Source organism: Papio anubis, chromosome 2 (assembly GCF_008728515.1).
Source record: "Papio anubis isolate 15944 chromosome 2, Panubis1.0, whole genome shotgun sequence".
Taxonomy (NCBI): Eukaryota; Metazoa; Chordata; class Mammalia; order Primates; family Cercopithecidae; genus Papio; species Papio anubis.
Genome location: NC_044977.1, coordinates 188,081,818 through 188,104,711, shown reverse-complemented (window position 1 = coordinate 188,104,711; position 22,894 = coordinate 188,081,818). Strand labels below are relative to the sequence as shown.

General features: G+C 35.2%; 1 protein-coding gene across 3 annotated transcripts in view; it reads left to right on the top strand.

Annotated features, from left to right (window-relative positions):
- The window catches only part of FGF12 (fibroblast growth factor 12), a 582,680-nt gene extending 560,529 nt beyond the window's left edge, over positions 1–22,151 (top strand). For all 3 annotated transcript variants that reach the window (XM_021933889.2, XM_017956078.3, XM_009201958.4), the window contains 2 exons: positions 573–771; positions 17,403–22,151. In XM_021933889.2, coding sequence (XP_021789581.1) covers positions 573–771; positions 17,403–17,521 — 318 coding nt within the window. In that variant the 3' untranslated portion in view covers positions 17,522–22,151. The remainder of the gene's footprint in view (positions 1–572; positions 772–17,402) is intronic.
- The last annotated feature ends 743 nt before the right edge of the window (positions 22,152–22,894 follow it).

The window sequence follows — 22,894 nt, the reverse complement described above, 5'->3', positions numbered from 1 at the left end:
TCCTGGGCTTTTTATCTGAGATTTTGATTACTAAGGAAAAAAATGTTTTAAGGAAATTAAAGAGGAAGTTACTGACATTAGGAAAAGTGGTGATTTTACTGACCAAGCTGTGGCTATGTAATATGTTTTTGTATATACAGAATAGTCTCTTCAAAAGCACCTTGTGTGCCTGTGTTTGCTGTGGTTATATTTGATTTTGATTTCCAGGATAAATTTTAGTTCCTTATTTACATGTTAAGGGCGAGTAAATGAGGAATGGCCAATGACTTTAGTTTACAAAACATATTGCTAGGATCAGAGCGCAGACTTGGCCACAGTCCTGAATGATTTTCACCTAGCTTCAAGCCTGAGCAAATTGTTATCACTGGGGTAAAGGTTGGCTAGAAAGGAAATCATGTTTTTTGATTTTGTATGATGAATCTTTATAACCAAAGGCTAATAGAAACTATGTGTCATTGCCTTTCATTTGTTCTTAACAGAGGACATGGATTTCAAGCTTATTGGATTTCAGCATTTGCTGATTCACCTTTAAATCATTTCTCTTTTTTGTGTCTTTTTTTTTTTTCCTACAGGATGTTTTCACTCCAGAATGCAAATTCAAGGAATCTGTGTTTGAAAACTACTATGTGATCTATTCTTCCACACTGTACCGCCAGCAAGAATCAGGCCGAGCTTGGTTTCTGGGACTCAATAAAGAAGGTCAAATTATGAAGGGGAACAGAGTGAAGAAAACCAAGCCCTCATCACATTTTGTACCGAAACCTATTGAAGGTATGAAACCAACTGACTGTCTTTGTTGGACCCTTATTTGTGTGTTGACATCAATTCTGCTCCTTGCCCTTGTGCTCCAGAGAGTGTGCCTGGAATTTAACAGATCAGAAGAAAGATTCAAAACAAATATTCAGAAAATACAATAGTATCTTATTTATTTATTTATTTATTTATTTATTTATTTATTTATTGAGACGGAGTCTTGCTCTGTCGCCCAGGCTGTAATGCAATGGTGCAATCTCGGCTCACTGCAACCTCCACCGGGATTCAAGCAATTCTCCTGCCTCAGCCTCCGTAGTAGCTGGGAATTTCTTCCTATTAAAAAAAAAAAAAAAAGGAAAATTCTGTTACAAAGACTTGGCACTTGAAAAAATGCCTGAGTATAGAAGCTGGAAACATTTTGAAAGTAGAAAAGGAGTGGTAGTTACTATCTAGTATGTAATTTCCTCCTTTTCTAAGCCTAATAATTTAATTTCTCAAGATCCACCCTTGAAAAACAAATGATAGTTTTATATTTACGGTATTACCTTGCATCCTTCCCAGGTGAGCTTATCACCTTTCCGCTCATAATCATTTAATACTCTTACTCTGTTCATTTATTTCAAACTGACCATTAGAATAAACCTTTTTTTTCCCCTGAGGAAACCGATTTTTATCCTCATTTTATAGATGAAGAAATGTAATTTAAAGTAATTAAGTAACCAGTCCAAGACTGGTTGCTAGATAACCAGGGCTAGATAAATACAGAACTGGGATTGCAGTCTAAGCACCCTAATGTCAATGCCTATGTATGTAACTTCTGCGATGTATTGCCCTTCAATCTGAAGTAAGCCTATGAATATGCAAATACTCAGAAAAGTCAGTGATAGCAAAGCAGAAATGTTATCCTATGATGCAACTTGAATAGTAAACTAGTTTTAAACCATGCAAAATTGAGGCAAGTATACATGATATGATGAGAAACACTCATATTTGTAAACAATCAGATAAAACAGCTAATGGAATGCCATATTCAAGCTAGCCAAGAAAGAATTAACAATGCATCACTTCTTTTCTGGTAAATTCTAACAAGTTTTATTTCCTACTCAGTAAAAAAATTTGGACTAGATGATTCCTGAAGTTCTCTGGCAATGACATTGTATGGCAGTCTTTATAAGCCCTTTACTGTAAAACCACGTTCTTTCATTGAACCTAGCATAGAATTTACATGTAAAAATGGTCTAAACATATTTTGTTTATCATGAGCTATTTCCATTATTTGTGATTTTTTTTAAATGAGGGAATAGGATGAAAGGCATCCTAGCTATAACTTATCTTTAAATAGATTTTAGGCCAGACACGGCGGGTCACACCTGTATTCCCAGCAATTTGGGAAGTCGAGGCAGGTGAATCACTTGAGGCCAGGAGTTCAAGGCCAGCCTGGCCAACATGACGAAACCTCGTCACTACTAAAAAATACGAAAATTAGCCAGGTATGGTGGTGCACACCTGTAACCCCCACTACTTGGGAGGCTGAGGCAGGAGAATCCTTTTCAACCCAGGGAGGCGGATTTTGCCAGGAGCTGAGGTTGTGCCACTGCTCTCCAGCCTTGGCAACAGAGAAAGACTCTGTCCCAAAAATAAGTGAATAAATAAATAAATAAAGTTTTTGGTAATATTTTTCCATAGGGCAGGTATAAAGCACATAACTAGATGACACTTCTAGGAAACGATTAGAAAATGATAGCTCCATAAGAGATTAGCTACCTTGCTGCTAATAGGTTCACCAAAAAAAATTATTGACTATTTTATTTGTAATGTTTAAAGGCATTTTTGTAACCCTGTAAGCCCAGTGCTAATACTGTCAGCATCCTAACAGAGTCCAGACTGCACGGTAAATGAGCCCTTCGTTTGTGAGGGGAATTGACCTCTGATGGAGGAAAAGCCAAAGTAGGTTTTTTTTAGTTTTGGGTTTTGCTTTTTTGTTTGTTTGTTTGTTTACTGCTTATTTGTTTTTCAAATATGTCTGCCTTTATACCAGTCCTGCTGGTGTTTTCTTCTGAATGTCAGGATTCCCAAAATTAAGCTCTGCCAGTTTGAGGGTGGTTAAGTCCTATACTGATAACACAATAATAATTACCCACCAGCCCATTTCCCTTCACTCTTTCACATCTCATCCTGTGTTTAGAGAACAGGAGTGTTAATGAGGGGTTTCAGGGTCACCTATTCTGATAGACTGACTTGATATTTAAGCACATTACTATGTACATTGTACATAAACCTCTACCTACATGGGTCCCCTCCCCTGGCATTTTGGACAACAGCACAGGCTTCCTGATTCTCAATTCTGCCCTTTCAGAGTATTGTTCAAAGCACAGATAAGTAACTCCCCCAGATGTAAAGTGTTTTACTGGTGACCTCCCCCTTTAGCATTAGATACAGCAGCCAAATACTCTGACAAAGAACAAAATACAGTCTCCTCCTTTTCTCCTCCCTCCTCCTTCAAGAAGCACATTACTCAGCTCCTGCAGGTGACTGAGTATTCAGGATCTGGTTCTTACCTTCTGGGGGGGAAAAAAAATCTGTGTACTTTGCAAAGATTTAAGCTTCTAGAGCTGAGTCCCGGAGAGATAAATATATCTGCAAATAAGATCACTAAGGTTCAGTTGAGAACCATCTGTAGAGAAGTATTAAACTTGGAATAAAGGAATATTGATTTATTTTTCCCAGTTTATTTTATAGTGGGGAGACAGTGCTAACACGCACACACACACACACACGCACACACACTTGGGCATATACATGTTATCCATTTTCTTTGTTAGAACTGGTGCTTTAAGCTCATAGAATCTGATTTAAGTCTCAGAAGAATGTAAACTGCTGTTTCCCAAACATCAGTATCAGAACCATCTGTAGTGTTCTTAGAAGCTAACAGATTCTCAAACCAAATCTCCAAAGTGATCTGATGTTTTAAACCTAGGTATGACCTAGGACTCTATAGGTTTAAAACCCTGTCCTGGTGAATTCTGATGGCACTGAGTTTGAGATGCAGTGTTCTGAATTTGGTGTTTCTAAGCTCCTTTTGGTCAAATCTGGCCATGGATGATTTAAACTTATTCATATCATTGTGATCAATATATTGGACTAAATCTAATGTAATATAAATTGTCTCTTTGACATGAAATTTAGTATATTATGTATGTTACATTTTTACATTCCCTACTACTATTAAGACAGGTATATTTTAGTGCAGGGTTAAATTACTATATGAAGTTAGTAGAGGTAGTACCAATTATTTTATTAAAGTGACCTCCTAGAGCAACCCAATGAAAATCAAGTAACCAAGAATACAGAAGTGTCTAATTCTTTGGGTCAAAATTTGGCAATGATTTGCTAAGCAATTTTTGTTTGAATGAAAGCAAGTGTGTTAGAGAAGTCAAGAAACAGAATGGCTACTCCATAGGCAGAGCAGCCTTGCTAAGTAATTTTGAGAAAATAATTTATCTCCTTCCACCTCAGTCATCTCTGAAGATAAAGTCTATTACAAATTCCACCTGCTTCTAAGGAATAATATGAAAATTAGACATTGTAGAAAGTTGGATTTCTCAAGAGAATTCCGTCAGATCAAACATGAAGTGCCTTTTTCATTTTATCTTAGAAAATGGACATTGTCTTATTGTGTTTTGTATTGGAAAAATGCTGTGAGATGTGGCATTGCATGAGAAATTAAAGGCAATGAAAATGGAATCTGGAAGGAAAATAATAATCCCTTCAAAACTACATAATAAGATACCAAAGAACAGAGCAAATCAGGAGTCCTGATGTTATAAAGCTCCAACTGGTAGGACACTAATGCCAAATTTGGTATTTTTATTTCAATAAACTGGAAATAGAAATAAATGCCTTGATTCTCTTTTGGACCCAACCATACTAAAAGACAAAAGCAGAAAGATGGAGCAAAAAAGAACCTCTCTGCCAGTAATTGTTTTAATTACAGAAAGGATAATAGCTGCAACTCTTTCTTTTGCGTTCTGGATTTCTGCCAGCCTGTGATACTCCTGCAAACCATTGTAACTTATTCCAACTAGCTTTTTCTGGTTTTTGAATGTAGTCTTTAATACAACCCTCCTACCTCTTCCCCACACATTCTTCCTCTTTCTCTCTCTCTGTTCCTCATGCAAATATTGCTTTTTGTTTCTTTCTAAATGAACATATAGATGCTTTTGTTCACAACATCTCTTAACTCATTATAGTAAATATGTATAGCACGGTGAATGCATTTCTAAGGCAATGCATGTCTTCCAAAGCAGCACTTAAAATTCTCCTGCAGTTCCAAAAGGATTCCATGTAACATTAATTAAGGTGTGAAATTGCTTTATTTAAATTACCCACACCCTTCTATGATCTGCTATTAAGACAATTAAATATCTTCAATGGTGCATTAACTAACACAGCAGTCTAACCTTTTAGCTTCTTGGAAATTACAGAGGACCAAGGAAAATTCAATTAAATTCGTAGTAATAAAATGATTAATCATATTTAACTTGTCTTTGATGGTAAACTAGTAGTCGATGGGGGTTCTTTATAGAGTTTAAATATTTAGTTTTATTAAAAACAGAAGTTAAATTGTTTTTATTTGGAAAATAGAATTTGTCAGAACAACTACAGTGTTCCCACACGCAGACTGTTCAACTAACTCTCCACGACAGAGTGACATTGACACTGAAAAATTAATACCTGCTACTCCTCATTACTATTAGTACTCTCAAATTTCAAAGGATCTGTCAAGAATATAGCAACAATATAAAGTAATGATTAGTAGCAGCTATACTACCTTATATTCCATTTGAATGGCATATTGTCATTTCAACATGCTTTCTGAACCACCAGAGTATCATTTAATAGCCACTAAATCGTTGGAAGTATGAAGGTTAAGATTTACTATCCCTGTTTTCAACACCAGGAAGATGTCATTTCTAGAGGTTAACTCACTCAAGTGTATATAGTTAGAAACAAGCAAAACCAGAGCTGTTACCTTGTAACTTCAAATGTCATGCTTTTCCTACTATAAATGTGATGTGATGTGATTGTGTGTGTGTGTGTAAATAGGCGTTGTCATTCCTTAAAGTCATTCAGTTTAGTTACTTAATCAGTTGTGTCTGTGTGCGTGTATTTGTGTGCACCTTCTTATGAATTAGAATCTGCAGAGGCAAGACATAGATACAAATATGTATTCTTAGAAGACTCAGGTATATCTCATGGAAGAATTAAGGACAGCAACTCTACAAGTTGAGTGTGCATCAGAATTACCTAGAGAGCCCACTAAAGCATAGATTGCTAGGCCCCATCTCCTGAATTCTTAATTCTATGGGTTTGAGTTGGCCAAATAATTTGCATTTCTTAACGTTGTTGCTGTTGGTGGTGGTGATTAGGGGTTATGCCTTGAGAATCACTAAGTTTGGGGAACCGTCTGATGCAATGATCCTCAGAATCTCTTTCCTTCCTAGACTCTGTAATGTACCAAATATACAAGGAAAGGTAAGGGTGGTCGTCAACTTTCTTGGTTTATTTTCTTTTTCATTTATTTTTCTTATTTCTGTGAAGATGAGGCTTATTAATTGATTATTCAAATATCACTGAACTAAAGGAGCTTGATAAATATTGTCCACCGTATAGTATTCCTTGCTCCCTTTGTGTCAAAGTCATCAATTTTATGTTTATATTGGTCAATTTCAGGGAACTCAGCCCAAGTTTAGGACCTTAGAGAAAGTAAAGATTCACTGACTTTAAAGGTAAAAGAAAAATCAACTTTACTCCAACCAAAGACTTCTTCAGTTAGTCACTGTAGCATAGTAGATAGGAATATTCATTTGGAAAATAACTATGAAACACCTACTAATAGCATCTTTCACTGTGCTAATGCAGATGCAGTAGTACTCAAGGAAAGACAATTTTGACTTGATAGTGTTTATGTCTGAAAATGGGTAAAAAATACACAATTAAAAATAAGCAGGCATTTTAAAACATCACTAGAGATTAGTTCCAAGAAAAAAAAAAGTGGGACTGTATTTAAAAGGATGATGAAGGTAAACTTTTTAGGGAAGATGACATAAATGACATTGGAACAGTAATCTGAATGAAATTTAGTAGTAAACCATGCAAAGATGTGGTACAAGGTTTTTGCAGGCAAAACTGACAGATTCCAAAGGCTGTTATAGAATCTGAGCATGTCTAATAATGAGCAAGAAAGCCAATGTGACTAAAATGGATTAAAGAAATGGAAGGTAGAAGAGGAACTTAGAGGGAAAGCAAAGACAGTATAATTTGAGGGCTTGTAACCACCTTCAGGACTTTAGATTTTATGGTTAATGTGATGTGGATTCATTATAGATTTTGAGCAGAATTGCAGAGAAATCAGCCAGGATCTTAAGCAAGATAATATCAGCTTGGACTCCAGGGTTTTATAACTAGAGGTAGAGAGAATGACTTTGAACTTATTTTGAAGTTAAACCTGAAGGAGCATGCTAATGGATTGGATGTAGGTTAGATAAAGAGAGAAATCAGAGATGGCTTTTAGGTGTTAGGCATGATCAACTGGGCGAATAATGGGTCTGCGTGCTGAAATGTGTACACACACACACACGCACACACGCACACACACACACACCCAACTTAAATATGACATTTTTAAAATCACTTCTAATCCCCTAGTACTGGTTATTACAACGCAGACACTACTGACATTTTGGGACTTTGGGTTGTAGAATTACTTGTTGTGAGGCACGTCCCTGTGCATTGGAGGATAGTTAGCAACATCTATAGCCTCTGTGTTCGGGATACCAATAGCAAATCATCCTCTCTAGTGGTGACAGACGCGTCTCAGATATTACCAAAGATTCGCCGAAGGCAAATTCACCGCCGCTTGACAACCACCGTGCTGGGTTCTATGACGCTTTTCAAACGCGGAGACTGTCTTGTTTGGAAAAAGTATTCCCTTGTGTGGAACTTTCTCACATTATAGAACATTAGTAATACCACCCTGACCCTCATCACTATAGTTGTGACAAGAAATGGGGAGAACACTTGCCTGGTTTCTTCACACTGCTAAGCAAATGAATGTAGCTGCTGGCTGACTCCTGGGGAGCACTAACATTTATTGGAAAGGGAGGCTCCTGCAAAGGAGAATAAAGTAGAGTAGCCAGTGATTTAGCAGAAAGACTAGGCTACTTTGATTGATGTTCCAGAAGCCAAGTGAAAACATCTTGTCAAAAAGGTGGAAATAATTAACTGTATCCAACACTGCTGGAGTGTCTAGCAAGTTGCTAAATGAGAACTGATCATTGCTTTTGTAACTCGTGGTCCGTAGTGACGTGACATGAGTGATTTCAGTGAAACGGAAAAAAGTCTGACTGGAAAGAATTAAATAATAACTGGAGGCAAAGAAAAGAAGAAGATAATACTGAATATGAAAGTTCTTTTGAGAACTTCTGCTATAAAAAGGAAGTAGAGAAATGAGGAGGGAGTTGGTGAGAAACATGACAGTTACATGGTAGGGTTACTTGTTTTAAAAGCTATTTCATATATTTATATACTGATGGGAACAATCTGGGATAAGCCGAAATTGGGATTACAGGAGAGAGGGACACCAAAGAACACTGAGTAAAAGGGCTGGGATTGAGTGCACCGTGGCGCTCTAGATTTAGATAAGAATAGGACAGTGCAAGCATTTTAACAAGCAGGAGTCAGAACATGTGAGGGCAGATGTGCATAGGTTGATAATTCTTTGCCATGGAAACGTTTCTCATCTGATTCTCCTTTCTAAGTGAAATATAAAGTCAGATAGTATATTGTCTTGGAAAATAAAGAAAGAGGAAGAATTAGAAGGAGAGAGGGAGAAAGAAAGAGAAAGAAAGAAAGAGAGAAAAAGAAGGAAGAAAGAAAGGAGTGAGAAAGAAAGGAGAAGAACGAGAAGAAAAAGAAGAAAGAAAGAGAAAGAAAGGAGAAAGAAAAAAAAGAGAGAAAGAAAAGAGAAGAATGAGAAGAGAAAGAAGAAAGAAAAAGAAAGAAAGGAGGGAAGAAAGGAAGGAAAGAACGAACAAATGAACAGAAAGAAAAAGAAAGGAAGAAAGAAAGGAAGGAAGGAAGGAAGGAAGAAAGAAAAGAAAGAAAGAAAGAAAGAAAGAAAGAAAGAAAGAAAGAAAGAAAGAAAGAAAGAAAGGAAGGAAGGAAGGAAGGAAGGAAGGAAGGAAGGAAGGAAGGAAGGAAGGAAGGAAGGAAGGAAGGAAAAGGAAAGAAAAGAAAGAAAATGAAAAGCAGGCAGGCCTATTTCCTGAGTCTGTGAGAGAAAGAAAGAAAAGAGAAGAATGAGAAGAGAAAGAAGAAAGAAAGAAAAAGAAAGGAGGGAAGAAAGGAAGGAAAGAAAGAACGAATGAAAAGAAAGAAACAAACAAAAGAAAGAAAGAGAAAGAAAGAAAGAAAGAAAGAAAGAAAGAAAGAAAGAAAGAAAGAAAGAAAGAAAGAAAGAAAGAAAAGAAAGAAAATGAAAAGCAGGCAGGCCTATTTCCTGAGTCTGTGGAGGGGCTGAGGTGGTATTGGAAGCTTGAGGTGCAAGGAGCAGGTGTGAAATAAGTCACTGAGAAGAATGAGAGAGCGGATTGACCAGAAAGATGTAGTAGAATTCCAGAAAGTGTTGTGTACCACCACCATGAGGTTTGGGGTCAAGATTTTGCCTTAAGACCAGTCAACACAGTTTTATGTTTTTCAACATATTTAGACATACTCAACTGTTAGGCTATCAGCTTAGAGCAGGGGCACCAGGGTTAATCTCACATGGATTTTAAAGCTGACTGCCCTGTATTGCTATATTACTTTGGACAAGCTACCCTCTTTGTTTTTCAGTTTACTCAGCTGCAAAACAGGCCACTAAAAGTATCTATTTTTAGGGTCATTTGAAAAACTGTTTGTATGTATAATGTGCAGGCATATAGTAAGTGCTCAGTTAATGTTAGATAGTATTATGAAGATGGCTACTGCTTAAATAAGAGAGTACCCATAGGATGGTACTTGGCACCTGGTTTATTATAGCTGTGTGCTTTATAAATAACAGCAATGCCCAAGATTTTACTTTTTTCATACTTTTAACAGTCATTGTTTCACTGTAATTTTTTCAGAAGAAATTTATAACTAAAATAGAAGGTACTGTTGAATGCTAAAAGTTGTAAATAGGGAAATATGAGCCACCACGATGGCAAGGAAAGCCTGCATATCCTGATAACTGCATTCTCAACACAGGCACCAGCGAAAAGAATATAATAGAAAAATATCAAATAGAAAGCTTGCCCTGGAAAAAATCCATACCTAATCCTACAAAGAGAAAATGGATTTTTTTTGACAATACTTCAAAGCTCAGTGATATATATTTCACATTTCTCCTTTTCTAAAAGTGTAATTATTCACTTTAAAATGAAGCAAGAACTAAATAAATAGAACAAATACCATATATCACCACGAAGTCAATATATTATGGTCTGGTTCTGAGCAAGTATTGCATGTTATTTGTATTCCCAGAACTGCAGCGCTTTCCGTGGCTACAAGGTCAGTGCGTGGTCGGACAGCTGTTAAAATCAAAACCTGCACTGTGCTGGGTCACCTGGTAACTACTGTCTATCTCCCAAGTGCATTCTGCTGACATTCAAGGGTTAAACTGGCGATTCCTAGTAAACACTGTACTTTGAAGTAGCACATACTGTGAGCTGTGTTATTAGAAACCCTTGCTTGTCCTTGTGTCTAAAAATAAGGAGGAACACTCTCGCACCAAATCTCTACCTTATTTTCACTCAGAAAGCCGGGTTGAATCTCTCCGTTTCAATCTACGATAGCTCTAGAAAAGTCAAAAGCATGAATAGAAAGAAACATTAAGAAGAAGGAAGAAAATGGAAATGTAAATCAGAATAGAGGAAAAATAAGAAGAAAAGCAGTGAAATAAGACTGTGCTTTGATTTGAAGAAAGAGTACTGAAGAACCAAAAGGAAATGCTTTCTCTTCAAAACATCTCATTTTACCATTCGTCCAAAACTATTACGATGACACATACGTTAGAGGAACAATGATATTTTATCTCAGAAATATCCTGGGGTCAGGGGAAGCAAATATTTATTTTCCTACTCTATGTACTTGACAAATGAATAGAAACAGGGCAAGCAGCTTGATCAAGGACAACCCAGAGAAGCCAGATGAAAGTGAAATAACATTGTTTATCATGCAGGCCTTGCATCTTTAGGACACTGAACATTCTTGAAATTTGGGTACTGAAAGTGTGTTGGAAAAATAGTATCAAGTGCAATCAGAAAGAAACAAAGTTTAAAATCAGTCTTATGTTAAGTACTATCTATAATATCATACCTGCTGAAAATAAAATCTGTATCACAAGTGTAGCCCCAAGATCCTGAGTGAGACATGTTAACCAGTAACATCCCACATTGTCTAAATTAGAGGATTTGTTTCAAATGTCATATGGGAAGTGCCACTGAATCTGAGTTTTTGTGAAACGCAATTGGGGAACTGGGAAGACAAGAATGATAGGGAGTTTCTATTTGTTTGTTTTGTTTTTGCGTTATTTCCAGTCTAGAAATAACTGCTTATCATAAGAACTAAAATATCAAATTTTGTTCTCATAGTTGAAGTAGGCTCCAATGCATAACACAGAGGAAGCAGGGAAAAAAATTTCAAGAAAAAAAAGAGATTTTAAAAAATTCCAGCACCTCCTAAAGCACAGTGGATCTATTCCTGGTGAAATAATATTGCTCATTATAACAGAAAGAGATGAAAAAAGTCCCTCTTGAAATACATTGCACTTTGAACTACTACAAATCAGGGGACTAGGAATCTTTCTGGTTAATAATAAGGATCCGATTATTAGAAGAGAACCTTAATCTGGCATAGGATAAGAATAATTTGAGAACCACAGTTTAAGAGTTGTAGAATTTATGTAGCTATTGAAGATCAGAGCCTAGACAGTTCTCTGGACACACTTGTTAAAGGTTTCCGCTCATTGCTGAATAGCATGTGATTAGAAATTAATAGCAGAACTCCAAATTCTAGTACTGATATTTATATAAGATCATGAATAAATTTTACTATAAAGTACATGTGATTCCCATTTTCTATGTGATATTTGTAATTCTTCATACTTGTTCATAGCCAAAAAGCCAGAAGCAATGATACTAGTAATTCTTAATTTATTTTTTGTTTGTTTAGGCTTCTTAAATAAAGCTCCCCCTAAAACAAAAGAACATGTTTTAGCATGCCCAAATGAACCCCACCTTTCAATTGCATTCGGAATTATGGTACTTGGAAGGGGTATATTAGATGGGCAGTGGGCCCTATACACGTAATGGGTCTTCAACTAGATTTATTCCTACCAAATTGTGATTGTGTTTGCAAAGCACCAGAACAACTCATCAAAGTTTCAAATGCTGCCAGCCTTTCCTTACAGAGCTCATTCAATGAGATTCAGTTTGAATGATTTTTCTTGACTATACTGACTAGTTGTATCCATATCATGTAAACGTAGACATTTTTCTACATAAAGGAATTAATAGATTTTTCTTTATACACTCATGTCTGATGGATATTAACTCTTCATTTACTATTATGTCACTTAATTAACTAAGTATATTAACTCTTCATTTACCATCATATTGAGGCTGATCTATATGATGGTCGTGGTTTAAATTTTCTGGCCTGGAATTCAGCAAAGTCTGACACCAACTAGCCGTATCCTTCTTATTCGTCATCACCTCCCTGTTTTACCCAGTCTGGTAGTGTTTATTTTTGCATTTACAGCACATCTGAATTAGGACTAGCTACATTGTATGTGCTCAGTGGCCACATATGGCTAAATGGATGCTATACTAGGCAGCACAGTCCTAGAATATTTTCATCAGATTCCTCTATCCTTTTCCTCACCCTGTACCTCCTCAATTATATCTCAACTCTCTCTTCCTGAATACAGTTCTAAAACTAAGGTTTTTGATTTTTGGGGAATTGCTGGTTCTTCCTATGCCAATAGAACACCTCTGGCTTTAATAGTCATTTCTTATACCTTATACTCAGGACAATTCAGGACAAGTTGTTTGTGTGTTTGCTTTTTATTTGTGGTAAAATACGATAATACAAAATTTACCATTTTAATCATTTTTAAGTATATATTTCATTGCCGTTAAGTACATTCGCATTGTTGTGCAAACATCACCATCATCCAACTCCAGAACTTTTTCATCTTCCCCAGCTGAAACTCTGTGCTCATTAAACGTGAAATCCCCATTCTCCCCCAGCCCCTGGCAAATACTGTTCTATTTTCTGCCTCTGTGAGCTTGACTACTCTAGGTATCTCACAGAAGTGGAATCACGCAATGTTTGGCCCCTGGTAACTGGCTTATTTCACCTAGCACAGTTTCTTCAAGGTTCATTCATGTTGTGGTATTTGTCAGAATTTTGTTTTTAAGGCTGAATAATATTTCATTATATGTATAGGCCTCATTATATATACCCATTCATTTGTCAATGGACATTTTGGTGCTTCCATCTTTTGGCTAGAGTGAATAATCCTTCTACGGACATGGATGTACAGATAGATGCTGGGGTCCCTGCTTTCATTTATTTTGAGTGGACACCTACAGGTGGAATTGATGGATCCTATGGTACATCCATATTTAATTTTTTGAGGAGTCACCATTTCATTTTCCACAGTGGCTGCACCAATTTACACTGAAGTAGAAATGCATAAGGGTTTCAGTTTCTCCACATACTCACCAACTCTTGTTGCTTTCTTTTTTGATTTTTTTATAACAGCCGCACATTTTCTTTTATTACCATTTCCGAATGACTTTAGGAATATTTACTGAAGTTAAGGCCAACTTAAATCTTGATTAACATACAGACGTAAGAATTCAAACACTGATATGTCAGTCATTTTACATTGTTTATTGAATAAATTATGGTATTTCTGATTTTATTCAAAACTCTTAACTAGGACCTTGAAACTCTACACATTCATCCTGGCCCTGCCACTACCCACTATCCGACTTTATGGAAGTGGCTTAATTTCTTTTATATTTAAAAAATGAGGGTGATAATTTCTCACCTACTATATTCACTGGGTTGTTATAATTGTAAAATTTAGTTAATCAATTTAAAATTACTTGGAATACTCTGAAATGATAGATTTATTCAAGGACTTATCATTGAGGGTGCTATATACATCACGGTGATTTTCGTTTACATTTTGCACATGTAATCCACTTTAAAGAACACTTACGCCTTGTTTTCTTCCTCAATTTTGTTTCATTATTTACCATGTACATTCAGAATAGCAGTCATTAAGTGTAATGCAACTATGGATGGTAGTAAGTCAGTTATATTACTGAAGGGAGGTACTTTATTCTTTCTTGCCTTTCTAATTGGATTATGGTCTTTTAATTAACATTGTAATTCAGAAATTTGATTGAGACTTATTCCGCTTTACTTGTCAGCTTCTTAAATCAGATGTATTACTGAATCCTAGGTCCTGTAAATAACAATGAAAATTAATGCTCAAGAAATTACATTTAATCTATTGCTTTGACCAAGGTTTTGCTCTCTGTACTTGTATTTGCATGCAATTTCTAGAATAACTTTAGTTTGCATTCTCTGAACATCTTTTTATTTTGGCTAACAGAAGTATAGAAATTTAAATACCTATTTGATTTATTGAGGAGGAGGGCAGTTTTCATCAGTGAACTGGAAAACCTACCTTTTACTTGTCGTTTTCTAACTGGGACATGAACTAGGTTTTCAAAACCCTTGATTTTATTACTCCATTTAGTGCAAAGATTGGGAAATGAGAAATTGAGTTGTATGAGAAAAAGAGCAAATTGTACATCCTGCGGTGGCACTGGTGAGTTTGGGTCTTTTTGAAACACTGTCTATTTTCAGATGTCAGTTTGCAATACCTCTCAATATAAGGATGGCCAGCAGGGTTAAAGTACTGGAGAAGTTATCTGCAGTAGTCATTATAATAGTAACATTGTGTGCTGACACAAATGAAGCGTTTTATGTGCAAGTGAGAAAGAAAAAAAAAGATACAAGTGAACGCTTTGGATAGAATCTGTGGCATAAGAAAACTAAAAAGGAAATTGCAACTCTAAGAAACTCAGCTAAAAAAATGATAAAAATGGCCGGGCGCGGTGGCGCCAGCCTGTAATCCCAGCACTTTGGGAGGCCGAGACGCGCGGATCACGAGGTCAGGAGATCGAGACCATCCTGGTTAACACGGTGAAACCTCGTCTCTACTAAAAATACAAAAAACTAGCCGGGCGAGGTGGCGGGCACCTGTAGTCCCAGCTACTTGGGAGGCTGAGGCAGGAGAATGGCGGGAACCCGGGAGGCAGAGCTTGCAGTGAACTGAGATCGCGCCACTGCACTCCAGCCTGGGTGACAGAGCGAGACTCCGTTTGAAAAAAAAAAAAAAAGATAAAAATACACACTTTAATGAGAATTAAAAAATTTATTCTTCAAGTATCCCCAAATGAAGCTTAAGAATTTGCAGGTCAAAATATATTATTTTTTAGAAAGGAGATTTTTGTAAATTCTTTGAGATTCTGATTTAGCAATCTGTAGTGCGGCCTGCAGATGTTTGAGTTTTCAGAGCTGATTAGGTGACAGAGTTGGGAAGACCTATTTTATGGTATCATATGAATAGCGTTCCAGCTGAATCACTTCGTTGCTTCTTGATGTTCCCTGTGCATTGAGCAGTTATATGTAAATGGTTGTATTTTGCACAAATAAAAAACTATGCCTTAATTTTGGAGTTTTTAATTATTTTTATAATAGAAAGAGAGGTAAGAGCCATTGGACTTAGGGAACTTCAAGATTCTGGCAAGATTTTCCATAAGGATCTTCTATTTATTGAAACAAAACAAGAAAAAGAAAGACAAACTTGAATGACTTACTTGTATCATTTGAAAATTATATATCTACTCTCTGAGCTGGTTTCCTATGTATACTCTGTTACTTCAGCCAAAGGCATTTAGTCCTTTGGGGATGCTGGAAGAGCCATCAGTGCAGTAATTGAAATACTTTAAAATCTCATTAAAATATATGTGGCTAATTTGCGTAACAGCCTTAGCACACATATTTTATACATATATTTTCTGCTACTCATAGTGTAGTCTGGGTTTTATCAGCATCAACATCACCTGCGATCTTATTGAAAATGGAGACTCAAGCTCACTACAATCCTTCTGATTCATTATCTGCGTTTTAACAATATTCCTAGGTGATTCGCATGTACAGTAACATTTAAGAAGTTCTATAATTGAATACATTGGAAGAAATCTGTCTCCTCACCAGTCTCAGGAGACTCTCACTTGTACTCTAAATTCTGTTTTAGTCTAGTTTTGGATTTAGAATACTTTCAGCCAAAACAATTTATTTCTATATTCTCTGAAGATCAGTTATTCAAAATGCTCACAAATAAATCAGCTCCTTACGTTTCATAAACATTTTTTGGTACTTGCTCTATGCAAGGCATTTAATCTTCACAAACATGCTATTTTTCATTTATGAAAATGTGTCCAACTTAACAAGCCTAGTAGATGGCTGAGTCTGGGTGTGGATCCAGGTCGCGTGGTTCCCAAATCGGTAACCACTGAAAGTTCAAGGGAGGAGGCTCTTTGATGTTGGAAGTAACATTCAAATTATTAAACCTTTGTAATGACGATTCAATAGGTGGAGATACCTGTTTGTTCCTAAGCCGAGGATAAAAGTAACTCCTGATATTTTCATAAGACATATCATATACTCTTATCTAGTCACATTTGTCTATTTCACAACACTATAATGAAGCTGAATTAATGTGTTTTGTAGGTATAACTATAATTTGAAAGCATTGTTCTTCCTAAACAATTATCTAGGAATAGCCGTGATGGCTCACAGATGACTGAACTTTACAGCCAGACAAAACAATAGAGGAGAAAAGAACTGTTTATGTAGATGTGAACGGAAGTCTCATGCTTGCATAATCACATTCCCTATTGATGAATGACTAAAAAGTCACGGACTGTGTTTCTTACTTTGGGTAAATCTAGGGCAGTCGGGGAAATTGCTTCTTCTTTTTTCCTTTTCTTTGTCCTCCCTTATTTTTTTACATAGGATGCCCTGGAAATGACAATACATATTTCGGTTTGATACGGCATCATATTTCCTATGGTAGGGTAAAGATTAGGAACACGTAAATAAATACTTTTTTACCGACCCAAATTAGACTACAGATTAAGGACCAAAAAGTGGAGTATTTCCCATGTCTCCTCTGACTCTGGATGAAAATCCTGTTTTCTAGGTTAGGAAACTAAAGATTCAAGCCTTGTCTATGAGAGAACAGAAACAACTTAAATGTCTATAGGTCAAGAAAAGTTGAAAAGGTTATGACTAAAAGAACTGGAAGAAAATTATGTGTATCCACTGAATATGTTATCAAGTTAAAACTGTTTTTTATAATGGGAAGAAGAGCTTGTGATGAGAGTGAAGAATATTGTAAAACCAAATTTGAAAAGCTTATTGAAGCAAATGTATGTCCACTATCGTAAGTAATTTTTTGTTATTTTGCCTTTCAGTGTGTATGTACAGAGAACCATCACTACATGAAATTGGAGAAAAACAAGGGCGTTCAAGGAAAAGTTCTGGAACACCAACCATGAATGGAGGCAAAGTTGTGAATCAAGATTCAACATAGCTGAGAACTCTCCCCTGCTTCCCTCTCTCATCCCTTCCCCTTCTCTTCCCTCCCATTTACCCATTTCCTTCCAGTAAATCCACCCAAGGAGAGGAAAATAAAATGACAACGCAAGACCTAGTGGCTAAGATTCTGCACTCAAAATCTTCCTTTGTGTAGGACAAGAAAATTGAACCAAAGCTTGCTTGTTGCAATGTGGTAGAAAATTCACATGCACAAAGTTTAACACACTTAAAAGCAAAGGAAAAAATAAAATCAGAACTCCACAAACATTAAATTAAACTGCATTGTTATGCGTAGAAGGCTAATTGTAATGAAGACATTAATAAAGATGAAATAAAGTTATTACTTTAAAGGAAAGGGTTTTGGAGAACTGAACTCACAAACTGATGTTATATACTAAATAGCTTAAACTCATGATAATGCTGCGATGTGTGGTTTTGCTTGATTTTGTATTTTATTTGGGCATCTGGAATTGACACACCATTACATTCTGTTTGCAGGATTTTTTTGTAACCATGGAATTGAACATTTCCAAATTATAAACTATTCTAATACCTATAAAATATATAGCCAGGAACCATTTATCATCAAGAAAAGAGTAAGAAATTATTTTTGAGATGTAATTTAAGATTGTCTTATGTAAAAGGAAAGTCTTGTATTGAATCGAATAGCCTTAACGAGTTTAATTATTTCGTAAAAATAATTTCAAATTATCCTAGAGTATAATATTTTTATCAAAGATATTATTTCAGAAGTTTTTTGTTTTTTGGTTTTTTTTTTTCAGTAATTTAGGAAAAAAAGTTACTGTTCTAATGCTGAAGTGACTTTTGGGAATTCTTTGCCAGTGCCATGTCTAGGTGGTAAGATATAAGTTACTTGCTGTTGGCATTTGGTCTGATTTTTTGCTTTGTGGACACCTTTGAGTATAAGTGCATGTTTTAGAAAGCTTTGTATCCTGTCTTGCAACAGGAAAGAAAGAAGAGGGGTTTTACATAAGGAAATAAGTCCTAGGAAATTAGTCAATGCAAATTGCATTTGCCTTTGTACCTTACCACAGTCTTATATTGTTTTTTAAACTCTGCCATGAAATTTGGAGACATGACTATGAAATTCCTAACTTACTATCTTATGAAGCCAGTAGCTAATTTGTTGCTACACACACACACACACACACACACACACACACACACACACACACATCCTCATTTACAAGTCCAGTTTGCAATTCGTTTGTTTCCTAGAACACAGAAAGGTACCAGTAATACACTAAATTTTCAAGGGGTGTAGAGAAATAATATGGAATTAGCAGCTATGACTCCAACAGACAGGATTGTGTGAGCAGCTTAAAGTAGCAAAAAAGAACTCAGTGTAAGAGAAGGCACATACATAGTTAAGAATACTAAAGTATTTTTAAAAATCAAGGAAGCAATAAATGTTCTATAATTTGCATTGGAATAAATAGATCTATTTAGTCCTACAAATCAGGAGTGGTGTAGAGACATCCAAATTTAAAGAAAAAAACCACACAAAACAGAATGTTAAAAAATGTATGCAGATTTATGGATATTACCAATGAGAAGACATAGCATGTAACTTCTCCTATATCTCTACTGTCCAGCATGTATTGTTCCAAATACGACTCCCTAAATATATACACTTTGCAGAAGCTCTAGGCCCTCACCTCAAACCTTGCCATTGGTTGCCGTATTTCAAGGTCAACATAGTTTCCCTCACTTTACACAATCATTATTCTTCAATAGTGGATCATATCCTTCACCAAGTATCCTATTTATGTTATCTAGAGGTTAGCAGAAAATGAAATGAAGGAATTTACCTAAGCAGTTGGGAAGAACAAATGTTATGCATCTAGGCAAAGATTTTGAAGATACATTTGTAAGAGATATTTGTTTAACCAAAATATTTGGAAAGTAACAAAGAAAGACATTTAAATTTTCTAAAAATGGACTTGCTCTTCTAGGAAAAGAATACCCTTGGGGGAAAAAATATAACTCTAGCTGTATTTCTTCTTGTCGCTCTTGATTCAACTTGATTATAAATACACCTGTCACTACCAGAACCAAAAAAAAAGAAAAAAGAAAAAATCCCAAACACAAAGTTTATTTTATTTGAAAAAAATTAAAAAGGAACCTCAACACTATGGGACACTGGCTCTCTTAGCATGAAATGACTTGAGCTTTTGTGGTGATACACACAGGTACACATTCATCAGTGAAACAATTGATGGTTTCACAAATAATACAATTGATGAAATTCATAAAAAATCAATCACAATGGTGATTTCATGACAAAATATATTTAATTAAGTTGGTTATGAAAAAAATAGAGATATGAATCACTAACAAAATTCCTCCCTCTATTTTCAGTGGCTACTCATCATTTATCATCTAGACTCACATTTATCTCCTTCCTGATAGCAGTTAAGAAAGAATTCTAACCACCCAATTTGTATATTGTTTTTCTCTGTATTATGTTAAGCAAATGTTCACTGCAGTAAAATGTTTTGGAAATTAGCTTTGTCTTATTTCCAGTTTAGTTCAGAGAATTAATTGGAAACCTTGTTTCTTTTATACATAAACCTGACAAAAAAATGTAGCTTAGAGCAAAGGGTGAATGTTAGCTTAACTGCTGCTTATGTCTTAAGTACATAAAACCTTTAATAGAATAAGCCAGTAGTCACTGAGTTTTTAAAAATATTACCATGTATAAACATATAATATCCAACTTCATCCAAAAATATGATTGAGTTTAAGTACTTTGTTTTTCAGGCATATTTCAAGTATAATACTTCTTTGATTCTCATTGTTCTGATTTCTGGGTCTTCAATTCATTCATCACCTATTCCTTTTTAAGTAAAATAAGTTTTATTTTTTGAGTTGCATTGGGATTTTTCCCAGGAAAAATATGACTTTTAGTAATGCTTTGCAATTGGCTGTGCAGATATAAATTAAGATATGTTTATCCTGAGTTCTTATTGGAATACGTTTCAAAATCAACGAGCTTAAGAATGAAAACAAAACTTTTGAGCGTCTCACAAAATAGCTTTCTGGTCAATATACCTTACTTGATTTGTAAGCTCGGAGAATAAAGTATAGAAACAAATGGAGCTGAAGTTCCATTTGCTAATTCAGAGACTTTTGTGCTTCTGCAAATTGGAGGGCAGCAAGCCATCCTATTCTCATAATAATAGTTTTGGCTTTGAAATTTACATACAAATTTAATAGCATATTTTTAGCCATTATGGATTGGTGCAATAAAGAGATATCAATGTAATGCAATGTGATGCTTTATGGGCCTCATTCTAATTCAGAAAGCTGGTTTAAAAGAACTAAGACTCTTCTGTTTAATAAAATAACAACAATCTAATATCTAGATTGGTGGTCCTGCAGTGTCACCAGTGGGAGATGAGAGTATTAAGACAAGAGTAAGGACAAGGAAAGACTTAAAGGTTGCATACTGAAAAGTTTAGAATTCCTAATTTGGGAGCATTGATTTCTTGGTGAAGAAGTAAGTATGACTACATTGCCAGTAATTTTTTTAAAACATAGACCCAGAAATAGCAAATCTATTTCACCCTCATACCTTAGTCTACAAGGCCTTGCTCTTGAGAAGGTTTTCCATGATATTGCTTAATTTCATCTGCACAAGATGAGACGCAAACATAAAAATTCCCTGCTCATTTTAATACCATGAAAGGCTGAGGTTATTTCTCTGTCATAAAATTGTAAATAGCATTTTTTAAGTCAAAATTACATTTAAAACAGTGGATTGTTCTACAAATATATATGTGTATATATACATATGCTTCTGAAATAAGGATATATTATATAGAGTTTTTATTTGATTTGTGGTCTCTAGTCATAGTCAAAAATAAAGAGATTTGAATGCAAAACTTTATACATTAATGTATATTTCTAATGATAGTACAAATTGCCACTTTATAATAAAAAAGAAACAGGTGGGAATAATAATCAAAGCACACGTTCCTTCGGTACTTCGGTGATTTTTAATCCCCCTTGTGATGCGCAGGAAATTATTTTTTAGTTACAAAAAGTTATCTTAAAAAGCTATACTTCCCAATACAGATTTCATGATAAGTCCTATCAAATTGAGAATCTGTGGTGAAAGCTTAGGAAAAGGATGCTAGATGCTGATCTTTATTTTTCAGGATTTTTCCTGGAGCCCAAGTTAAAAATTCAATATTTAAATCTAAGTTAAGTGAAAATTAATAATGTTCGGAAATGATATGTTGAGCTTTAGTAACAGATGGAAGCAAAAATAAGAATATTTAACGTTATGATAATAGCCTTAAAATAATGTAATAAAAATTGCATCATTAAATGTTCTATTAGTTGGAAAGAATGAGCTGATGTTTCTTTGTCTTTGCTCCAAGTACAATTTGAAGACAATGCCATTCATTTTACTCAAAATTGTTCAAAAAGTCCAGAACATACTCCCATGGCTAGAATTGGTATTAGCTCCAATACAAGGTTAAATGTTACAATCTTAAAAAATTATTGACACTGAAATGTTTAGTAAACATGTTGTATGAGAAACTAAACAAATTAATGTTTCATTTTTCCATTAAAGCACAGATTATTCAAATCATTGTTTTCTGAGCTCAGATTTGTAAAATGTTTATACATCACTACCCTCCTGGAATTAAAAACAATTAAATCCTGAGATGCTCATGCACGTAGACAAAATATTGGCACTTTTTTTTTAAACATTAAACTTCTTTGAGAAGTCTACCAATTTTTTTTTAGTGTGTTTATCCTATATTGCTGAAAAAGTGCTATTTCTTCTTAAGAAAAAGATCACAAATTGATTTACTGATGGGAAAGATGTCCAATTTTATTGAAGAGTCGAAAGAAAAGTAAATGTTTCTTTGGAAATATTTAGCTACTTGTCTCAACCTGACATCTTGCTTTCAAGGATTAAGAACTAAAGTACGTTCATTTATTCTTTTGTTCATAACATACCAACTAGAGGCTCAGTTGAGTTTAGGCATCATAAACTAAACTGCAATCTCAAAAACAACAACAATAACAAAGGCAGACACATAAATAAACAAATAATGCAATACCTGAAAGTATGTGCTATGATAGATGCCAAAAAGATTTTCTATGCCACTGAGGAGCCAACAAAGGCATCATCAGGGATTGAAAAAGAACAGATATTTGCTGAGTGATAAAAGGGAGACGACAAAGCCCTCTCAAGAAGAGAAAATCATTTGAAGGAAAGATATGGATACTTGCAAAGCAGGGCTTAGTTGGGAAGAATGTTCAGAAAAGGAGGTGGAAGAAAAACTGAGTTGAGATCAATAAAAATGAAAAGTTACTCAAAGGTTTT